General features: G+C 40.6%; 1 protein-coding gene and 1 long non-coding RNA gene across 3 annotated transcripts in view; one reads left to right on the forward strand and one right to left on the reverse strand.

Annotated features, from left to right (window-relative positions):
* The window catches only part of LOC103529205 (myosin heavy chain, skeletal muscle, adult), an 88,134-nt gene extending 77,346 nt beyond the window's left edge, over positions 1 to 10,788 (forward strand). For both annotated transcript variants that reach the window (XM_030461697.1, XM_030461696.1), the window contains 24 exons: positions 271 to 356; positions 1,828 to 1,915; positions 1,999 to 2,116; positions 2,833 to 2,956; positions 3,042 to 3,178; positions 3,280 to 3,535; positions 4,521 to 4,763; positions 4,867 to 5,043; positions 5,126 to 5,271; positions 5,360 to 5,450; positions 5,542 to 5,931; positions 6,044 to 6,170; positions 6,394 to 6,512; positions 6,595 to 6,791; positions 7,202 to 7,385; positions 7,472 to 7,637; positions 7,798 to 7,922; positions 8,118 to 8,426; positions 8,560 to 8,763; positions 9,116 to 9,241; positions 9,337 to 9,507; positions 9,593 to 9,697; positions 9,936 to 10,031; positions 10,515 to 10,788. In XM_030461697.1, coding sequence (XP_030317557.1) covers positions 271 to 356; positions 1,828 to 1,915; positions 1,999 to 2,116; positions 2,833 to 2,956; positions 3,042 to 3,178; positions 3,280 to 3,535; positions 4,521 to 4,763; positions 4,867 to 5,043; positions 5,126 to 5,271; positions 5,360 to 5,450; positions 5,542 to 5,931; positions 6,044 to 6,170; positions 6,394 to 6,512; positions 6,595 to 6,791; positions 7,202 to 7,385; positions 7,472 to 7,637; positions 7,798 to 7,922; positions 8,118 to 8,426; positions 8,560 to 8,763; positions 9,116 to 9,241; positions 9,337 to 9,507; positions 9,593 to 9,697; positions 9,936 to 10,031; positions 10,515 to 10,667 — 3,938 coding nt within the window. In that variant the 3' untranslated portion in view covers positions 10,668 to 10,788. The remainder of the gene's footprint in view (positions 1 to 270; positions 357 to 1,827; positions 1,916 to 1,998; positions 2,117 to 2,832; positions 2,957 to 3,041; positions 3,179 to 3,279; positions 3,536 to 4,520; positions 4,764 to 4,866; positions 5,044 to 5,125; positions 5,272 to 5,359; positions 5,451 to 5,541; positions 5,932 to 6,043; positions 6,171 to 6,393; positions 6,513 to 6,594; positions 6,792 to 7,201; positions 7,386 to 7,471; positions 7,638 to 7,797; positions 7,923 to 8,117; positions 8,427 to 8,559; positions 8,764 to 9,115; positions 9,242 to 9,336; positions 9,508 to 9,592; positions 9,698 to 9,935; positions 10,032 to 10,514) is intronic.
* LOC115599307 lies at positions 10,697 to 12,741 on the reverse strand. The gene is made up of 2 exons (XR_003988302.1): positions 12,648 to 12,741; positions 10,697 to 12,437 (listed from the first exon to the last, which is right to left on the reverse strand). It is a non-coding gene; the product is annotated as an uncharacterized LOC115599307 (long non-coding RNA).
* Between the last annotated feature and the right edge of the window lie 6,963 nt (positions 12,742 to 19,704).

Raw genomic sequence — 19,704 nt, forward strand, 5'->3', positions numbered from 1 at the left:
TTAATTTTTAATGACTCTACCATGAATATCACCCAGAGTGTTTGAAAGAAACTGCATATTGTGCAGAGTCACACCTTTGGTCCTCTGTTCCTTCAGATTAAGTGTTGACTCTGTTTCACACTGAATCCTAGGTTCCTTTCTAAGTTCCTTTCACTGAACGTTAGGTTCCTGATCCTAGCCTGACTGACACATATGAACAGGATCTTGCAGTCTCATGGAGAAGAAGTCCAGAAATCATTGTTGTAAAACCATTTCTTTTGTGTTTTTCAGAGGCTAGTGGTGGTGGTGGTGGTGGTGGCAAGAAGGGAGGCAAAAAGAAGGGTTCTTCTTTCCAGACTGTATCAGCTCTTTTTAGGGTAAGTACAGAAAGCATTCTATCTTATTTTTAACTCTTCACACTAACTCCAACAAGGCCATTTTACTGCACCTATTAACACTCTTCTGCATCAACAAGATTTCTACAGTTATTCATAAAAGTCAGCTGAGATCAGCTGAAGAAGATCAATTTTGACCTTGTTTTTTTTTTTTAAATGTTGGAAAGTGCACTTAGGTCAGGCTACAGTTTCACTTACTCCTGAGTACACTGGTTGGTAGGATAAAGCTCCTCCCCTTTTTCCTCTGACTTGGGTGGAAAATGGTAGATATCACTAGCTGCCTCAAGGAATTGCAAGTCTGGACAATACATATAAATATGTGTGCATTTGTAGATAATAATACATAGCACATACTTTTTCAATATCATTTTAGGTATGAAGACAAAGCAACAGGGAAATGTCAAAGCCAGTTACCTTTTCATTAATGAACCAAGCTTATGGCAGATGGATACACTCTCATTTCAGTACTTGTCACACGTAGATGCCATCTGGCATCCTGAAGTTTTACATGGTATGAAATAGGTATTTGAGCAGCTTTGCCCTTACCCCAAACAACAGCTAAACTGAGAACATTTAGGACCTAGCTACTAAAAATTATTGTTAAAATAAGAGATAGTTAATAGATTTGCTTCTAAAAACACATTTGGAAAGGAGTACTATAGAACCTCCCGCTCATGTCTTTTCTCTACAACTTTTGATTCCCATTCGAACTGCACAGGGAGTCTTTCTTGTTTTTCTCTGTGCAACTTCTGTCAAATATTTCTTTACAAGGAGAACCTAATGCCATGAAATATCCATTTCTTGGCTTTCTCTGCAGAATGGGCCATTTCCACCCTTCTCTTTGGTCCTATTTTTGGGTTTGTTTCTGTTCCCATTAATAATTGGTGTTTTCCACAGAGTAAGAATCTGGTGATTACAAAGTTATCTTTCACTCAAAGAATCACAGAATCATCTGGGTAGGAAAGGACCAACCCTTGATCCACCACCACTGTGGTTACCAGACCATAGCAATGAGTGCCACATTCAGTTTCTTCTTAAAAACCTCCAGGGACAGAGAATCCACCCCCTCCCTGGGCAGCCCATTCCAATGCCTGATCAACCTCCCCTGTAAATAATTTTTTCTCAATATCTAACCTCAACTTCCTCTGGCAGAACTTAGGACAATGCTTAAGACCACTCAAAACTATGCTTTTTGCTATGAACTTATGGTCACCCTTCTCCACAGGTGTTCTGTTTGAGTGGCTGTACACCTCAGTCTCATAAAAACATATTACACAATTTTGTGGCTTCCTGTCATACTAAAGATTGAAACTTAGAAGAAAACTCAAATTAGGGTGCTTATATGTGGAAATAATAAATCCATTATCACTTTCCAACACCTCTCTCACATCTGATAGTATAATTTCAGAGGTACCATTTGTTAATGAAAAATCTTTTGCTTATGAACCAATAGGAAAATCTAAACAAGCTGATGACCAATCTACGGAGCACTCATCCCCATTTTGTGCGCTGTATCATCCCAAATGAAACAAAAACACCTGGTAAGATTATCAAGTAGAAAGAAATAAATAGTACGATGCATCTCTCTATTATGAAGTATAAAATAATTGTCCTATTTGTTTAGGTGCCATGGAGCATGAACTGGTGCTTCACCAGCTGCGCTGTAACGGTGTGCTGGAAGGGATCAGAATTTGCAGGAAAGGTTTCCCAAGCAGAATCGTCTATGCTGACTTCAAGCAGAGGTCAGTCTCCTTTCTGGTCCCCATTCTGTCTTTACTGCATAAATTGCCCATATTTACTATTTTAAGATGTGTGGTAATTTTTTGATAACTGAAAGACGGAGGAAATGCCACAACGTGTAACCAAACACATCATAAGAGGCTGGTGAAAGAGAAATTGTTGAGAAATGAAGAGATAGATCAGGTGTCCTCACCAATCATCATCGATAATCATGAAACTGAACTTTACCAGTGTCTCCGAATATGGAAATCAGTGATTATAAGATTTAAACATGCAGAATGGGATGTGGCTACAATACATTTTCAGATGAAAAATACATATTTACACAGTGCTTTGGTCACTCTATCATCTTCAAGTTTCAGGGGAAGATGCTTTCTCCCTAAACACACAGTGGCAGTGTGGCAGTATAAAATCTGTAGAGATTTTATACAGCATAGTTTGAGTAAGAAAGATATTGGACTGAAATGGCTGAAGGTCAGTGTCCTCTCTTCATCTGTGACTGATCAAGATGAAGATTGATCACATGCTGAAAAGACAGTAAAAGTGTCCTTAACTTTGTTATCATATTAGGACTTGACTATAACTGTATCTCTAAACAAGGGATTACATTCCAACTTCCTCAGCCTCATTCTAATTCAAAGACTGCTGTTCATTTCCATAAACAGCATAACTTTGGGACCTGAGATTGTCTTCATTCCTATTTCTGCTCATTCCTCAGATACAAAGTGCTTAATGCCAGTGCTATCCCAGAGGGACAGTTCATTGACAGCAAGAAAGCTTCTGAGAAGCTTCTTGGCTCAATCGATGTGGATCACACGCAGTACAAATTTGGACACACCAAGGTACAAACCCTCCTTGGCTCAACCACTGCATGCCTGTTCTTTGTTCTACCTGTCACTGATGTGCTGCAACATTCTCTTTCTCAAGGTGTTCTTCAAAGCTGGGCTGTTGGGACTCCTGGAGGAGATGCGAGATGAGAAGCTGGCAGAAATCATTACCATGACTCAAGCCAGGTGCAGGGGCTTCCTGATGAGAGTGGAGTACCAGAGGATGGTGGAGAGGAGGTAGGAATTCCTCATCTTCTGTTGAAATCACTGCACTTGGAGGAAAGTGTTGGTATTCATCAAACTGAGCATAATCGATGTACATTTTAATTATGCTTCAGGGAGTCCATCTTCTGCATCCAGTACAATGTTCGGTCCTTTATGAACGTCAAGCACTGGCCCTGGATGAAGCTGTTCTTCAAGATCAAGCCCTTGCTGAAGAGTGCTGAATCTGAGAAGGAAATGGCCAACATGAAACAAGAGTTTGAGAAAACTAAGGAAGAGCTTGCAAAGTCTGAGGCCAAGAGGAAGGAGCTGGAGGAGAAAATGGTGGTCCTGCTGCAGGAGAAAAATGAGCTGCAGCTCCAAGTGCAGGCAGTGAGTATTATTTGTACATTTCTTCCAGGGGAAAATAAGATCTAAAACTTCTATCCTCGTATGAAACTCCCACAATGAACACTAAGTGGCCTTGAAAAATAAAATCCACATGACTAAAACTAAAATTCACATTTTACATGAGGGTCAACATTATAATATGAGGTCCTACTTTGGGAGTGACTTTTTAAGTCTCTATACCGACATATAAGTTTTACTATGCAAGTTCACAATATATGGATGAATTATAATCACTAGAGATTTAGTATATCTAGTTCACAGAATTAAAGATGTACTCCTACTTACGTAGTGATTTGAGTCTTCATGTACAGGAACATAGAGTTTTTTCTCACTCTAAAAGGGCAAGTAAAATTTTCTAGTTATGAAGGTATGTCTCAAATAATTACATTTAGGACAAAGTCATTAAAATGAAAGACCAAAGGAACAGAAAGACAGCTGAAGTTAGGATTGAAAACTGCAGACATAAAGACTGGCAATATGACAAGAACAAGCATTTTTAAAAAGGCAACACCTCTGTAATATGTGCAGTAATTTTAATGAATGTTGAAGAGTGATATTCTAAGTGCTTTTCTGTTGAGAATTATTATCCTTTAGCTCCCCATGTAACACTTGCTTTAGCATCAGTCATAAAGGGTTATGCCACTGATTCCTGTGTAAGAAGCAAAAAATCTGCAAGTTAATTCCACTGAAAAATCAGTAATAGAGAAGGTCACTATTTTGTATTACTTTTAAGTGCTTAAGGAATACTCATGCCACCAAATAATGTGATATTTTTTACAGAACAAACAAAATAAAGTACTTCCAAATGGAGCACTTGCAATACTATTTCCCTAACAGAAAAATTGTAAACTTACATCGTTTCAGATACGGCCGTTTCATGTGTCAATTTAGTCAGGTGTATATAAAGAAGTCAGGTGTATATAAATTTGCTAATGCTAAAACCAAAAATTCTATGTGTCTACACCAGGAAGCAGACAGCCTGGCTGATGCTGAGGAAAGATGTGACCAGCTCATCAAAACTAAAATCCAACTGGAAGCCAAAATTAAGGAGGTGACTGAAAGGGCTGAAGATGAGGAGGAAATTAATGCTGAGCTGACAGCCAAGAAGAGGAAACTGGAGGATGAATGTTCAGAGCTGAAGAAAGATATTGATGACCTTGAGCTAACACTGGCCAAGGTTGAGAAGGAAAAACATGCCACTGAAAACAAGGTATGAGGCAGAACTGTTCATGCAAGCCTCACTCAAGACCACTGTGCTGTTACAAGGCTTGTCTCAACCTCCTTTATTTACACTTACTCCCTTCTTCTCAAAGGTGAAAAACCTCACAGAGGAGATGGCAACCCTGGACGAGACCATTGCCAAGCTGACAAAAGAGAAGAAAGCCCTCCAAGAGGCCCATCAGCAGACGCTGGATGACCTGCAGGTAGAAGAGGACAAAGTCAATACTCTGACCAAAGCAAAGACCAAGCTGGAGCAGCAAGTGGATGATGTAAGTACAGATAAGTATGAGAATATTACAGCTATTATACAGTCAGACAGTACCGGCAGAATACTGATGGTCTTCTCTTCAGCTGGAAGGGTCCCTGGAGCAAGAGAAGAAACTGCGCATGGACCTTGAGAGAGCCAAGAGGAAACTGGAAGGAGACCTGAAGCTGTCAAATGACAGCATCATGGATCTGGAAAATGATAAACAGCAGCTCGATGAGAAACTGAAGAAGTAAGTGTGGCTGTGGGACACCTGAGGGCTGGGCTGGTGCACTTGGGTGGTTTTGTTCAGGAACTAAAAGGATTTGCCTTGCCCCAAGGAAAGACTTTGAAATCAGCCAGATTCAGAGCAAAATTGAGGATGAGCAAGCCCTGGGCATGCAATTACAGAAGAAGATCAAGGAGCTGCAGGTGAGTCTCTGTTCCTTCTCTTCCAACAATCCAAAAGCCATCAACTGGGACAAAGGCATAGGTGTGAAGGGCTGTTCCCATTGTTCCCCAGGCTCGTATTGAGGAACTGGAGGAGGAAATTGAGGCAGAGCGAACGTCTCGGGCAAAAGCAGAGAAGCATCGGGCTGACCTCTCCAGGGAGCTAGAGGAGATCAGCGAGCGGCTGGAAGAAGCAGGAGGAGCTACTGCAGCTCAGATTGAGATGAACAAGAAGCGTGAGGCAGAATTTCAGAAGATGCGCCGTGACCTGGAAGAGGCCACGCTGCAGCACGAAGCCACGGCTGCCGCCCTGCGGAAGAAGCACGCGGACAGCACGGCTGAGCTTGGGGAGCAGATTGACAACCTGCAACGGGTGAAGCAGAAGCTGGAGAAAGAGAAGAGTGAGCTGAAGATGGAGATTGATGACCTGGCCAGTAACATGGAGTCTGTCTCCAAATCCAAGGTACACAAGTACCTTATAGGCATTTCTGCACAAATGGAATTTGATACAATGCACTATCTTCTACCTATTATTAAAAGTGCAAATGACTGATCTCTACCTTATGTTGACACAGGCAAATCTGGAGAAGATGTGTCGTACACTAGAAGATCAACTAAGTGAGATTAAGACAAAAGAAGAAGAGCATCAGCGCATGATCAATGACCTCAATGCTCAAAGAGCTCGTCTGCAGACTGAATCGGGTAAGAGATGAAAATCTCTGAGGCACAGAGGAATAATGTCAGAGAAGTAATGCAGAAGTGGCCTTTTGGGTACATGATCTTTGTCTCCCCTGTAACAAGAAATGTATGAAATGGGATCATTAACTTCTGCAAGGTCTGCTAACTGCTTAGTTTTACAGCCCTAAATGTCCTCAGATTGTCATTGATGGAAATAAAAGTCTTGTGTATCTGCAAACTTTCCCAGGTGAATATTCACGGCAGGTGGAGGAGAAGGATGCTCTGATTTCTCAGCTGTCAAGAGGCAAGCAAGGATTTACCCAACAGATCGAGGAACTCAAGAGACACTTAGAGGAAGAGATAAAGGTAAGAAGGCTCTGAATATGCAAACCCAGAATCAATGAGATTGGAGGGAGAAAAATAACTTCTGTTACTATTTTTCCTGAAGGCCAAGAACGCCCTGGCCCACGCCCTGCAGTCTGCTCGCCACGACTGTGACTTGCTGCGGGAACAGTACGAGGAGGAGCAGGAGGCCAAGGGGGAGCTGCAGCGTGCCCTGTCCAAGGCCAACAGTGAAGTGGCCCAGTGGAGAACCAAATATGAGACAGATGCTATTCAGCGCACAGAGGAGCTGGAGGAGGCCAAGTATGTGGGGAGGGTGAGGAAGACTGGGAGAGACTGAGAACAGAAGTTTCAGGAGACCACTGTGATGTTCCCTGAAACAATCCACTGCTCTAATTCTGGCCATGGTGCCAGGATGAGAGCAATTGGGGAAAGCACAATGGGGAAAGGCAGGATCAGCAAAGCTCTTCAGATGGGGAATAGCAGAGGGATGCTGATGTCAACAGCAGGGTAAAGAGAAGAGTCTCAATTGCTGTAGCCCAGGATACAGCCATAGAAATAGAGCAGCTGGATGGGAGAGTTCCTACACGTCTACACAAACGGGGATCACACACTACCAAGTGGCTAAATGTGATGTTGTGAAAAACATCCTGACTGCACACCACAAGATCCCCTTTCCCCACTTACATGGACCTGTGCTTTCCTCCTCCCAGGAAGAAGCTGGCACAGCGCCTGCAGGATGCAGAGGAACATGTTGAAGCTGTCAATGCCAAATGTGCTTCCCTGGAAAAGACAAAGCAGAGGCTGCAGAATGAAGTAGAGGACTTGATGATAGATGTGGAGAGATCAAACTCTGCCTGCGCAGCTCTGGATAAGAAGCAGAGGAACTTTGACAAGGTCTTTTGGGCTTCAGCCCTAGGGCTCCTGGCCAGAGCCTCCCCTCCTGATTGTCACCTCCATACTCACGCCCCATTTCTCTTCAGATCCTGGCAGAATGGAAGCAGAAGTATGAGGAAACGCAGGCTGAGCTGGAAGCCTCCCAGAAGGAGTCTCGCTCGCTCAGCACGGAGCTCTTTAAGATGAAGAATGCCTATGAGGAGTCCTTGGACCACCTGGAGACGCTGAAGCGTGAGAACAAGAACTTGCAGCGTAAGTCCCTGGCCCTCTGCTGCTGGCAGGGCCTTCTCACTGACCACCACTACCCAGCACTCCACACGGCTCTGTGGCCACAAGTCTGTCACCTTGGTGTGGCAGGGCCCTTCCCATCCATCTCTCTGCCTGACCATGACATTGGTCTTTGCTCCCCCAGAGGAGATTTCCGACCTCACGGAGCAGATTGCTGAGGGAGGAAAGGCAATCCATGAACTGGAGAAAGTCAAGAAGCAGATTGAGCAGGAGAAATCTGAACTCCAGGCCTCCCTGGAGGAAGCTGAGGTACACAGCATCATTTGTTGCTCTCATATATGTCTTGGATCTCTGACTAATGAGCACTGGGACATAATTCCCAGGCGCAAGAGGAAAAGAGTGTTTGTATAAAAAGGCATTATCTAAATACATCTCTCCTTCTCATTGAGAGCTTCTGGTCCAACATTTGCCTCATAAAAAGTATTTTAATTTTTTGTTGTTCAGGCCTCTCTTGAACATGAAGAGGGGAAGATCATGCGCCTCCAGCTTGAGCTCAACCAGGTGAAATCTGAGATTGACAGGAAGATAGCAGAGAAAGATGAGGAGATTGACCAATTGAAGAGGAACAATCTCCGAGTCGTGGAGTCCATGCAGAGCACCCTGGATGCTGAGATCAGGAGCAGGAATGAAGCGCTGCGGCTGAAGAAGAAGATGGAAGGAGACCTGAATGAAATGGAGATCCAGCTCAGCCACGCCAACCGCCAGGCTGCAGAGGCACAAAAGAACCTGAGGAACACACAGGGAGTGCTCAAAGTATGGCATAACTAAATATACACTGTGTAGCTCATGTCACAGCTAAATATTTTGCTTTGCTACAGTTCTTTCTGTTCTCTGATGATTTCAAGGCAGGAAAATAGGCCTCACAACCTTTCTTGTGTATTACCAGGATACACAGATACACCTGGATGATGCTATCAGGGCACAAGAGGACCTGAAGGAGCAGGTGGCCATGGTGGAGCGCAGAGCAAACCTACTACAGGCTGAAGTTGAGGAGCTACGGGCAGCCCTGGAGCAGACAGAGAGGTCAAGGAAATTGGCTGAACAGGAGCTTCTGGATGCAAGTGAGCGTGTGCAGCTCCTCCATACCCAGGTCAGTGTCAGGTGTGACTAATGCTGTCATTAACATAATTTTATGTATTCTGTAGCACCATTTATGTTTTTACTACCACTAGATTGAAAATGGTGAGGAGAGATGATCCATCCCTTTTTTCTCTATGAGTCTATATTTCTTCTCTGTTTACTGAGAAATTGTGGGGAAAGACATTATCTTAAAATACAGCAGCGCTCTGCAGCTATTACAGCAGCTTTTTTAGAACAGAATCACATGTGACCTGTTTGCAAAATTTATATTAAAAAACCAACATTTATGCAATGTTCTTTTTTCATATATTGTAAGCTAAAAAAAATATATATATATTTGTGATGTTGATTCTCTTCAACAGAACACCAGCTTGATCAACACCAAGAAGAAGCTGGAAACAGACATTACCCAAATTCAAGGGGAAATGGAGGATACGATCCAGGAAGCCCGCAATGCTGAAGAGAAGGCCAAGAAGGCCATCACAGATGTGAGCTGGGGATTCTTTGCACTACTTCAGATAAGTGTCTTCTCCCTAAAAGGTCTCCAGCTCCAAAATCGCTTTTGGTCTTTTGCTCTCATCAGGCAGCCATGATGGCAGAAGAGCTGAAGAAGGAGCAGGACACCAGCGCCCATCTGGAGAGGATGAAGAAGAACCTGGACCAGACAGTGAAGGATCTGCAGCTTCGTCTGGATGAGGCTGAGCAGTTGGCTCTGAAGGGAGGCAAGAAGCAGATCCAGAAGCTGGAGGCCAGGGTGCGTAGAGCTTTTGTTTGTGCATGAGCAGCCATGTCAGGTGAGCAGCCATCAGGGAAGCTCTAAAGTGGACTTGTCATTGCAGGTGCGGGAGCTGGAAGGGGAGGTGGATGCTGAGCAGAAGCGCAGCGCTGAAGCTGTGAAGGGTGTGCGCAAGTACGAGAGGAGGGTGAAGGAGCTGACCTACCAGGTAAGGCGGGAGGCATCTTTATGTTTAAACATTCTTCTTCCAGGAAGGCAAACTGTTGGCACATTGCTTTCCAGAAGGATTACTTTCTATATATGACAGTCATATAGTTAGCAGAATTTTGACCTCTGTCCTTCTGGACAGTAATGCTCCATAAAGAACGTTACTTACACTGTTTCACAGTTATGATATTTAGAGAAACATCTAAGCAAGGGTCTCTATTATTTGCCATTTTCTGTAGTCTGAGGAAGACCGTAAGAATGTTCTCAGGCTTCAAGATCTGGTGGATAAGCTGCAAATGAAAGTGAAGTCCTACAAGAGACAAGCTGAGGAAGCTGTAAGTATCACTCTGACCAAGGCAGACTTCCTTCTTGAGAAGGTGGAATTCTGTGTTGGTTTTCTTCTGTCTAGCTTTTTGAAATCTTGACTTTTTTAATGCAACAAGACAATGGGAAATGTAAGAATAAGAAATGGTGGTTTGAGGAGACGCTATACTTCTTATCCTCTATTTGTTTTGCTCTAAGCCTCTATTTCTTCCTTCCTACTCTGCTCTGTGAGTCAGAAGCAGCTGTCTGTCTATGCAGGAAGTCCCTGACATGAAGTCTGCCTAGACTGTGCTGCGTATAATGTGGTCATGGCTTTCTTAACACTCTGGTTTTCTTTTCTCTTCTGGGACACTTAACACCCCAAGCTGGTTTCTTACCTTTGTCCTGAACCTGCTCTGCTTGTCCAGCTGTGGCATTTGAATTTTTGTTTGTCAAGTTTTCAGATACTAAATCTCACATACGTTTTGTTTTCATAACTCCCTCTCTCTGTACAGGAGGAATTATCCAATGTCAACCTCTCCAAGTTCCGCAAGATCCAGCACGAGCTGGAGGAAGCCGAGGAGCGCGCTGACATTGCAGAGTCACAGGTCAACAAGCTCCGAGCAAAGAGTCGGGAGATTCATAAGAAGACAGAAGAGGAAGAGTGAAGATCCGAAGTCTAAAAAAGTGACCTGAGGCATGCATAAAATGTAAACCTCACTGTTGCTCTCTTCTGTAATTATGTTTTATGTCTAGGTAATAAAAACAGTAGAGACCTTTGCATACAAACAATTATTATCGTGCTTTATTTTTTTTTTCTAGCTTTCATTACTTTTGGAATTAATGTATGCAGTTCCTATTCATATTTAAATGTATATTAAATAGCATGGTTAAATTTATGGTTTTTAAAATGCATGAGAAATAATAGAAGTTTAGGATTAGCCCTTTACCTCACAATGAGAAGATTGCATTTCTTTGATAGACTGTGACTTCAGTCTCTCAAGTTATGATGAATTCTTAGGATTGAAAAAAAGATCCCTGAAGTATTTTTTTAATAATACGTGTTTTTTTATTAATTGGAAAAAAAAAAAACCAACAAAAAAACCAAAAAAGCTGCTTTTGTTAGGGGTAAAAGTGTGAGAAACTTAAACTTTTGCTTTGATTCAGGAGGTTGGAGTTTGCTCCAAGCATCAGTGAAACCAATGTGGTGTGATAATGGCATGAGGAGATACCCTCACTTTCTGTCTGTGAAGCTATTTTCTTTCATTTATAGCACACAATTATAAGCAATTCACATATGGGGTGAGTGACAAGAATTCACAGTGGAAAGGTTCTGAAAGAAAGAATATCTAAGGCTGCACACTATGGAGCATAGGTAAAACGAATTATTTTATGGACAACTGAAAGATAATTGAGCATATATTAAGAGATAAAAAAATGGAGTGGTTTTTTTCTCCTTATATATACAGTATAATGTAAAGAACTAATTTCATAGCTAAAAAGAACAATTTTAGAACAAGTTTATATGTAAGTCTATGGGACATGACAAGATGTCTTCCAGAGCCCTGAGGGAATTGGATGATGTAGTTGCCAATGATAGTTTAAAGCTCTTGGCAGTCAGGTGAAGTTCCTGGTGGGTGGGAGAAGGGAAACATTGCACTCACTTTAAAAAAGGGTAGAAAAGAGGAGCCTGGGTACTACCAACCTGTCAGCCTAACCTCTCTTACTGGGAAGATCATGGAACAGATCCTCTTAGAAGCTATGCCAAGGCACTAGGAAGATAGGGATGTGATTTGAGACATCCAGCATGCTTTCAGTAATGGCAAGTCCTGATCAAAATACCTGGTGACCTTCTATGATGGGGTAACTACATCAGTGAAAAAAGGGAAGAGATAGATCTCAGACAGAGATGTCATCTGTTTAGACCCTTGTAAGGCCTGTGACATAGTCAACCCCAATACCCTTCTCTCTAAATTGGATAGATATGGATTTGATGTGTGGACTGTTTAGAAGATGAAAAATTGGTTGGATGGCCACATCCAGACTGTAGAGGTCAATGATTCAATATCCAGATGAAGGCTAGTGACAAGTGGTGACCGTCAGGGGTCTGTATTGAGTACCATTTAATATCTCCATCAATTAATAAACAGTGGGATCACCCTCAACACCTTCAGCAAGTTTGCAGATGACTCCAAGCTGAGTGGGATGTTTGCCATGTCTGAAGGATGGATGGAGTGCCATTCAGGACCTTAAAAATCTCAAGAAGTGGATCCATATGAACCTCATGAGGTTCAAGACGACCAAGTGCAAGGCATCTGGGTCAGGGAAATTCCCAGAATTATAACGTGTTGTGGGATAAATGGATTGAGAGCAGGGCTGCAGAGAAGGACTTGGGGGTTCTGGTAGATAAATAGCTAGACATGAGCCAACAGTTTGCCCTCTTGTAGAGAAACAAGATAAACCAGGTGCCTCGAGTTGCCAAAGAGTGGGTGTGAGTCCACCTGTGCCTGGTTAGGACAGGCCCCTATTACCAGGGGGGCAATAAAGGTGGGACACACACCCACATAGAAGCTCACTTTTGTGCGAGGCAATGGAGATGCCAGCAGCTCATCGAGCCTCAGGAGCAAGAAAGGCTCTCCCCGCTACACCTTTGATGAAACCCCACCTGTGGTACTGTGTCCAGTTCTGGAGTCTTCAGCACAAGAGAGACATGGAGCTGTTGGATCAAGTCCAGAGGAAGGTCATGAAGATGATGAGAGGGTGGAAGCATGTCTCCTGTGAGGACAGACTGAGAGAGTTGGGGTTGCTCAGCCTGGAGAAGAGAAGGTTGCCAAGAGACATTATTGAAACCTTCCAGTACTTAAAGGAGGTGTATAAGACAAATGGGGATAAACCTTTTATCAGGGACAAGGGGTAATGTGTTTAAACTGACAGAGGGTAGATTTAGACCACATATAAGGAAACAACTTTTTTACTATGAGGGTGAAACACTGGCACCTGTTGCCCAGAGAGATGATAGAAGCCCCATCCTTGGAAATGTTCAAAGTCAGGTTGGATAGAGTTCTGAGCAACATGACCTGTTTGAAGATGTCCGTGCTCAGTGAAGGAGGATTGGACTGGATGATATGTCAATTCCAATGAAAATCATTCTATAATTCTATGAAAAATCACCATCAAGAATGGTAACAGTTTCTACTAAGATATTAGTGTTGTATCAGGAAAGTCTGCTACACTTACTGGAGATTGGATTTTATTATGGATAGGATCTTCTGTATTATTAAAAAAAAAGATAAATAATTCTGGAAATGGTATTCTTATATTGCCTTCCCTCAAGGTTCTCCTCAAGGGGTTGATCTCCCTTAATGAAGATTAAACACAATTATGGGTGTTAGTATTTCTCCAACAAGCTGTGAAACAAGAGGAGATCACAATCTGCCATTGATTTTGCTAATAATATTACAAGCAAATAATAAGTGCAAGACAATAATCCCATAAGTGATAATGGCTTGCTCACATTTAAATGAAAGGATACACAGAGTTTACTTAAATCCGATTTTTAGACAGTATGGTAATTTTTTAAAGTAAAGATTGATGTACACAGAAGTTCAGAATGTAAGAGGTGTGGCAAGTATCAACAGTGGATGGAAATCTTTCACTTCTTTTGATGTACTTACATTTAGAAACTGCATTCTATAGAAATCAAACATTGCTTCATAATGAAATGCATGTTCTGGGTGAGATTCACTTATTATATTCTAATGCAGAGTAGAAGCCTATTATTTCACTGCTTCATTTCACTATTCCCTGCGTGCATGCCCGCTGTAGGGAGACCTCCAAAATTGTGTCTGTAAAAGCAAACATACTCTCCAGGATTTTCTATATTCTTCACATTCTGACACACACAGGCAATTTCTCTGTGCTTGAATATTAGGAGGGATGAAAGAGGATCTGCCTTTATTGGAGGAGCAGTATCAAGAGAAGATACCTGGCAACCTGGTCAAGCAGGAGGTGTCCCTGCCTATGGCAGTGTGTGTGTGTGGAGCTAAATGATCATTCCTGTCCCTTCTAACCCAAACCATTCTATGACTCTATTAAGGCCTCTATTAGACGGGGTCCCTAAAGGCCCTGCAGCTTCAGTGGTGATGTGAATATTATTGGGAGGAGGGGCAAAGGAATGGGATATTACTTTTTTGTATATTTCATCAGTTTTCCTTTTCATCACTACTGTTTCATTAAGGCTGTGTAGTTCAGTTTCCAGCCTGTCCGTCTCTATCCCTTATTATCTCTCCTTTTCCTATAAGGGAGGAGAGAGGGGTTAATAGAGAGCACCCGGCACTTGCTTAATTGCTGGTCAAGTGTTAAACCATGACACAGGTTCTTACATGGACAAAATGAGTTGACAAATGAACAAAATGAGCCCATGGGCCCACTCCAAGCCTTGGCACTAGTGTCTCTGTCTGTCCTATTCAGATCCACCAACTCTCCTGCTTTGTCTGTCCTCTAATCTCCTCATCTCTTCCAGTCAACTTTTTCTGTCTACAGGCTAATTCTTGCCTGTTTATTGTCAGTCTCTGGCTGTTCATTTTCCTAGGTACAGATCATTATCCCTAAACATAAAATGCTATGTTAAGCTGAACTAGACATTCAATATTTATGAGCTGATTGCAAATGTAACATAAGATGTTCAGTATAGCATTGCTTGTGTGAGGTGTCCCACTACTGCTCACACTTTACAGATACATAAGTAAATTAGAAGGTTTGGGAATACATTGAATAGGTATAAGGGCTCTGGCAAATTGGAAGTGAAACTGTATAGGGACTCCTATTACAGCTAAATAATTATTTCTTTTTTCCCAAACCAGAGAAAGAGTGTGAGACTGACTTGGATGGTATTTTGGCATATGTGAGAAGCTTTAGTAGCTACCTCAGACTTGCTGTTTATTTACAGGAAATGGTAAACTTCTTTGGCCATCCCACCAGAATTGTCAGTCCCTAGCTGACCTTCATGTGTTCTTTTTAGATACCTTTTCTAATCCTTTAGCCAACCTTCAAGTGCTGTAGAAAACCGCTGCCCTCAAATGCCAAGGGTTCTTAATAAAACATGTAAATAACATTTGGGCAGCAGAAGACAGCTGGAGTTAGGGACACAACTCCATCTGTTTTAGAAATAGTAGTTCAAGATTTGCTATTGGTGAATATCTTTGGTGCTTTTAGTAAAAACCTTGAAGGGAAAAATACAAGGGAAAAAAGCGTTACAGGTTGGGGAAATTTTCAAGTTCAAGGAAATTTTGAAAAAAATATTTGGAAACCTATTTCTCATACACTCTTTTGAGTCTTCAAAGTGTTATAGATTATTCTTTTTCTGTTTGAGAAACTCTTGCGAAAGAAGAGTTTTGACCAATTTTATGCCAGGAGGTTTTTTGTTTGGTTGGTTGGTTGGTTGTTTTTTAGTTAATTTAAATACAGTTCAAAACTGCATGAACCAGTGAAATGAAACAACTTATAGAGTCATTGAAATACCTGAAATTCACAGTGTATTCCAGTTCTCATACAATGTAATTGCATTGAAGATATGAAAGAAGTGCTTAGATGAAAGCCAAGCTATTAGGGTTAAACCATAGGCTTCAGTCTTATTCCTTACTCCAAATGCTCCAAATGTGAACCTGACCTTTGCCAATTTTCTCCCCACCCCCAGGATTACACTGGCCTCACAGAGATACAGTCAGCTGGCTGAAGAGGGGGAAGGAATTTCCTCACTTTCTTATCCAGACCTTTGAGTAGGTGACACTAAGAGGGAGTGGAGCACAACAGGTGCTGTAAGTGGGGGGATAGTATGATGTGGGATCAGGTGAAGCTGCTACAATGTGATTCAATTCATATTGCCCTGTTTGTCATGGGAACTGTAATTTGAAACTTCTGGGGGAAAAAAACAAAACAAAAACAAAAACAAAAATAAAAACAAAACCAACCAAACTCTAAACTAAATCAAGACTTGTTGCATAGGGTTGACATTGTTTCTCAATGAAAGTGAAAGGTTCCACCCAGAGCGCTCTTCAACACTCCCCTCCTTATGCCATTTCAGAACTTGTGTAACCTTAACCCTCCATAACCTTGGTGGGAACATCCGAGAGAACAGTATTGACTTTTTTCACATACTAGCATGAGGTTCAGGTCCTTCTTGATACTCTTATTTTCCTATCTTCCAGACTAGCACAGGACATGACTGTTTCTCTTCTATCTACCTAGCACAGCTCTCATGCACCAATGGTGCTGAATGTCCTCCCTTTGTTTCAGACATCATCTATTTCTCCAGTGGGATACAGGTCTTAAACTCACTACAATAGTTCCATAGTCCTGTTCAAATGATCTTTGAAGCCCCAGAAACTAGAGCTGGATTTCTATGTCTTTCCTCTGGGATCTAACTCAGTGGCTTCAGTCTCAGAGGCTTTTATCTTCAGCTTGCTTTGCCCTTTTATTGACCCTTGTGTCTGTAGTGACTTGTTACTCCTTTGGAACAACAGTCCTGTTTATTTCCTATTTATTAATCATTTATCTTTCCTTCTAACTAGCTTCAGACTTATCCTTCCCCGTTCTCTTGCTTTGGTCCATTTTACTACTTGTTCATTCATGTCATCCCTTGGTTCTCACTCCTGCTACTTCTGTTCCAATTCAGGTACTTCCTCCTCCACTGTGATTTCTTTCCTCTAGCAATGACCCTTCATCTCAGTAGGACTTCTCATGTATTGCCACATTGCAGACTCAGAGCACATGCAGCACACCAGAGCCTGTGCCTTCACCTCCCCAGCCTCATATGTTTCCTATGACAATACACTGGCTCTTACTCTTCACTTTCTCTCCTTGAGTCACCATTCGATTGATTACAGCACCAATGTAGCCTCTTTTAATCTTTATCACAGGGAGCATGTGCTTTCCCCCTTCTCAGGCTCTCTTGTCAAATTATTTATAGGAGATTGATTCACAGACCTGTTATGTCTAATTATATCCATTCACTTCTAAAATGAATGGCAATTCTGCTAGGAGTTAAGATTGCCAAAAATGTTTTGACTTAATAAAGAGGAGGTGGTGGCTACGTATGCAGATCAGACCCTATAAAAGTACCCTGGGAAGAGTGTGCCTTGTTGTTCCTCAGAAATCTCCAAGGTAAGAGTGCCAGAGGCTTTGGGGAGGTGGGGGATGAAGGGAAACTGGCCATGCATTCCACAAGCACCAATGCATTCCACAGACACATTCATCCCAGTGTCAGCTGGGATTTTCAGTCTGCTTTCAAGGCATCCATTTATTTTGTGCCTAAAAATTTTCTCTGGAATTTTGTGCATCAGTAAAAAGGAAGCTGATAATTCTTTTACAGTACTGACCTGCTTCCAGTCTGCAAGCTATTCATCTTGTCTCACAAAAGGTAAGAATTTGATTTATTCATTCTGTAGGGACAGATAGAGATGCTCTAAGGCAGGACTTCTATGCAGATGTGCTGGTAATTGCTGTATTCATTTTGTTTATTTGCATTATACAAATATAGTACAATAATTGTTCAACAAAATTCTCTAAGACAGTGGTCTTAAAAGTGCTAATCATTGCTGCACTGCCTGCATTCTCCACAGGATTCCTCTATAGAGGAATCTACATTAAGTGTAGATGTAGTGTCTACATTAAGAGACACTAGGTCCTAAGCTTAAGAGAATCTTGAAGAAGGAAAACCCCATCAGGAAGCAGTTTAGAATTGCTTGTCCATAAATTAAATATATTTTCAAAGAAAACAGAGGTTTTTATTTTGTTTAGGGTTTTGGTTTGGTTTTGCATTTACCTTAAAAAGCAAGGGTAATCTCTTAAAGAAACAGGAGAACACATATGTATTTAAATGATAGTAATCTTTCTTTTTTTCACAGTGAATCTTGGGGAATGGGTTTACTATATTTTGTATCAAAATGCTAAAAGAAGACATTATTTTAGTCAGAGTTTCTTATGAGCTTTCTGTGCCTATGAAAATACTGTACAACTGTAATATAATTATATTAGCAAACATCAGCAAACTCAGAGAAATTAAGAAAGAATTATACCTACTTGAACAACTAGAAAAAGAGAGATGGAAAAACAGCTAAATTCAAAGTTTTAAATATTTGCACTCTTCCTATTTACTTTTTACATTAGTTAATATTCATTTTTCTCCAATTTTGTCACTGAAATATATCTCTGAAAGTTATAAAATGCCAAAGGCTAACATGTAAAGAATATAATTAGCATGCTTTGAGTAAGTAGAGGAGAGTTAACTTATAATTAATTTCAGGAAAAACAATGTAAACCAGAATAGTTATCAAATACTATAAGAAGGTGATTTAGTGACATATTATATATATTATATGCTAATATAATGTATACTAACCTATGATACATCCTATACACTGTAATAATACCATAAAGATAAATAGTAATAATGACAAATACTTATACAAAAATACAGTATACAGTATCTATGCAACATCCATATTATCCACTATTATATATACTAAAACAATATATACTAACATAGTATGAACAAAAATATATAATTTGCTAGTATTATTCCTTAGGAAACTTGAAAGAAAATTTGAGATATTACAGGCAATGATAAAACTGCTGGTGAAAGATTGGGTCCATTTTACAATCCAATTTTGTGAAATATTTTCCGTTGATTAATAACACTTCATGTAGTGAAAAATCATATAGTTAAAACCAAAACCATCAGACAGGTGATTTTACCCATGCATTTGTCTAGTTAACATCAAGCTTTGTCATGAAGTCTGCCTTTGATTGCTAAGAAGACAATTAATTTTTTCCATATTTAAGAAGTGAAATCATAAGTGGAATGAGGTTTGTAATGTACAAAAATACTGTCATAATTATTACAATACTATTTCTGTTAGGCTTGACATACTCCAGTACCAAAGCTGCTAAATGTTAAAGGTTCAGAAAACAGTTTAATAAAATATTTTAGATCTAGAATATCTTTCCTGCAATCCAAGTGAAACTGTATATCCAGGAAAATCTATCCAGTTTGTTTTCACCTAGAGGTATGGCATTGCTGAAAGCACTGATTAAGAAATAAGCTTCTTAATTTATTCAGAAAAGATACTCAAATGGTAAATGATGAACCTAAACAAAATAAGTCTAAAATAAAAGGAAAATTTAGAACAGTTTTAATTTTGGAACAATATATGTAATTCCAGGTTCAGATTTGCATTATACTTTTCAGTGAAGACAATTTTTTTGGCAATAATAAACAGGGTTATTGATAATATTTTTTCAAGTTGTTGTAAATTAATGCCAGAGTCCTCAGTTTCTGTTATAAAGAAGATCAAAGAAAAGAATTTCAGCTTTGTTTGTTAGAAGATGGAATAAGTGAAATATTTGACAACTTGGGCTACTTTATTGCATGGTAATGTCTTTAATGAGCAGTGCTAATAATATTATTGGTCTACATATCCAGTGTACTGTGCCTTTTCCTGTGCTTTATTGCAAACAAATCTCATAGTATGAAAGGTACTAAACAAAAAAGGTACAATTCCAAATTGGGAATATCTCATGAGTGTGATGTCTGGACATTGGAAAGGATCTGTTATATCAACAATCAATAAATAAATTTTTATTTAATAATATGTTAATATTTAATAAAATAAAATCTATAAATAAAAATTCAATCCTGCTGATTTA

The sequence above is a fragment of the Calypte anna genome, chromosome 18 (assembly GCF_003957555.1).
Source record: "Calypte anna isolate BGI_N300 chromosome 18, bCalAnn1_v1.p, whole genome shotgun sequence".
Lineage (NCBI taxonomy): Eukaryota > Metazoa > Chordata > Aves > Apodiformes > Trochilidae > Calypte > Calypte anna.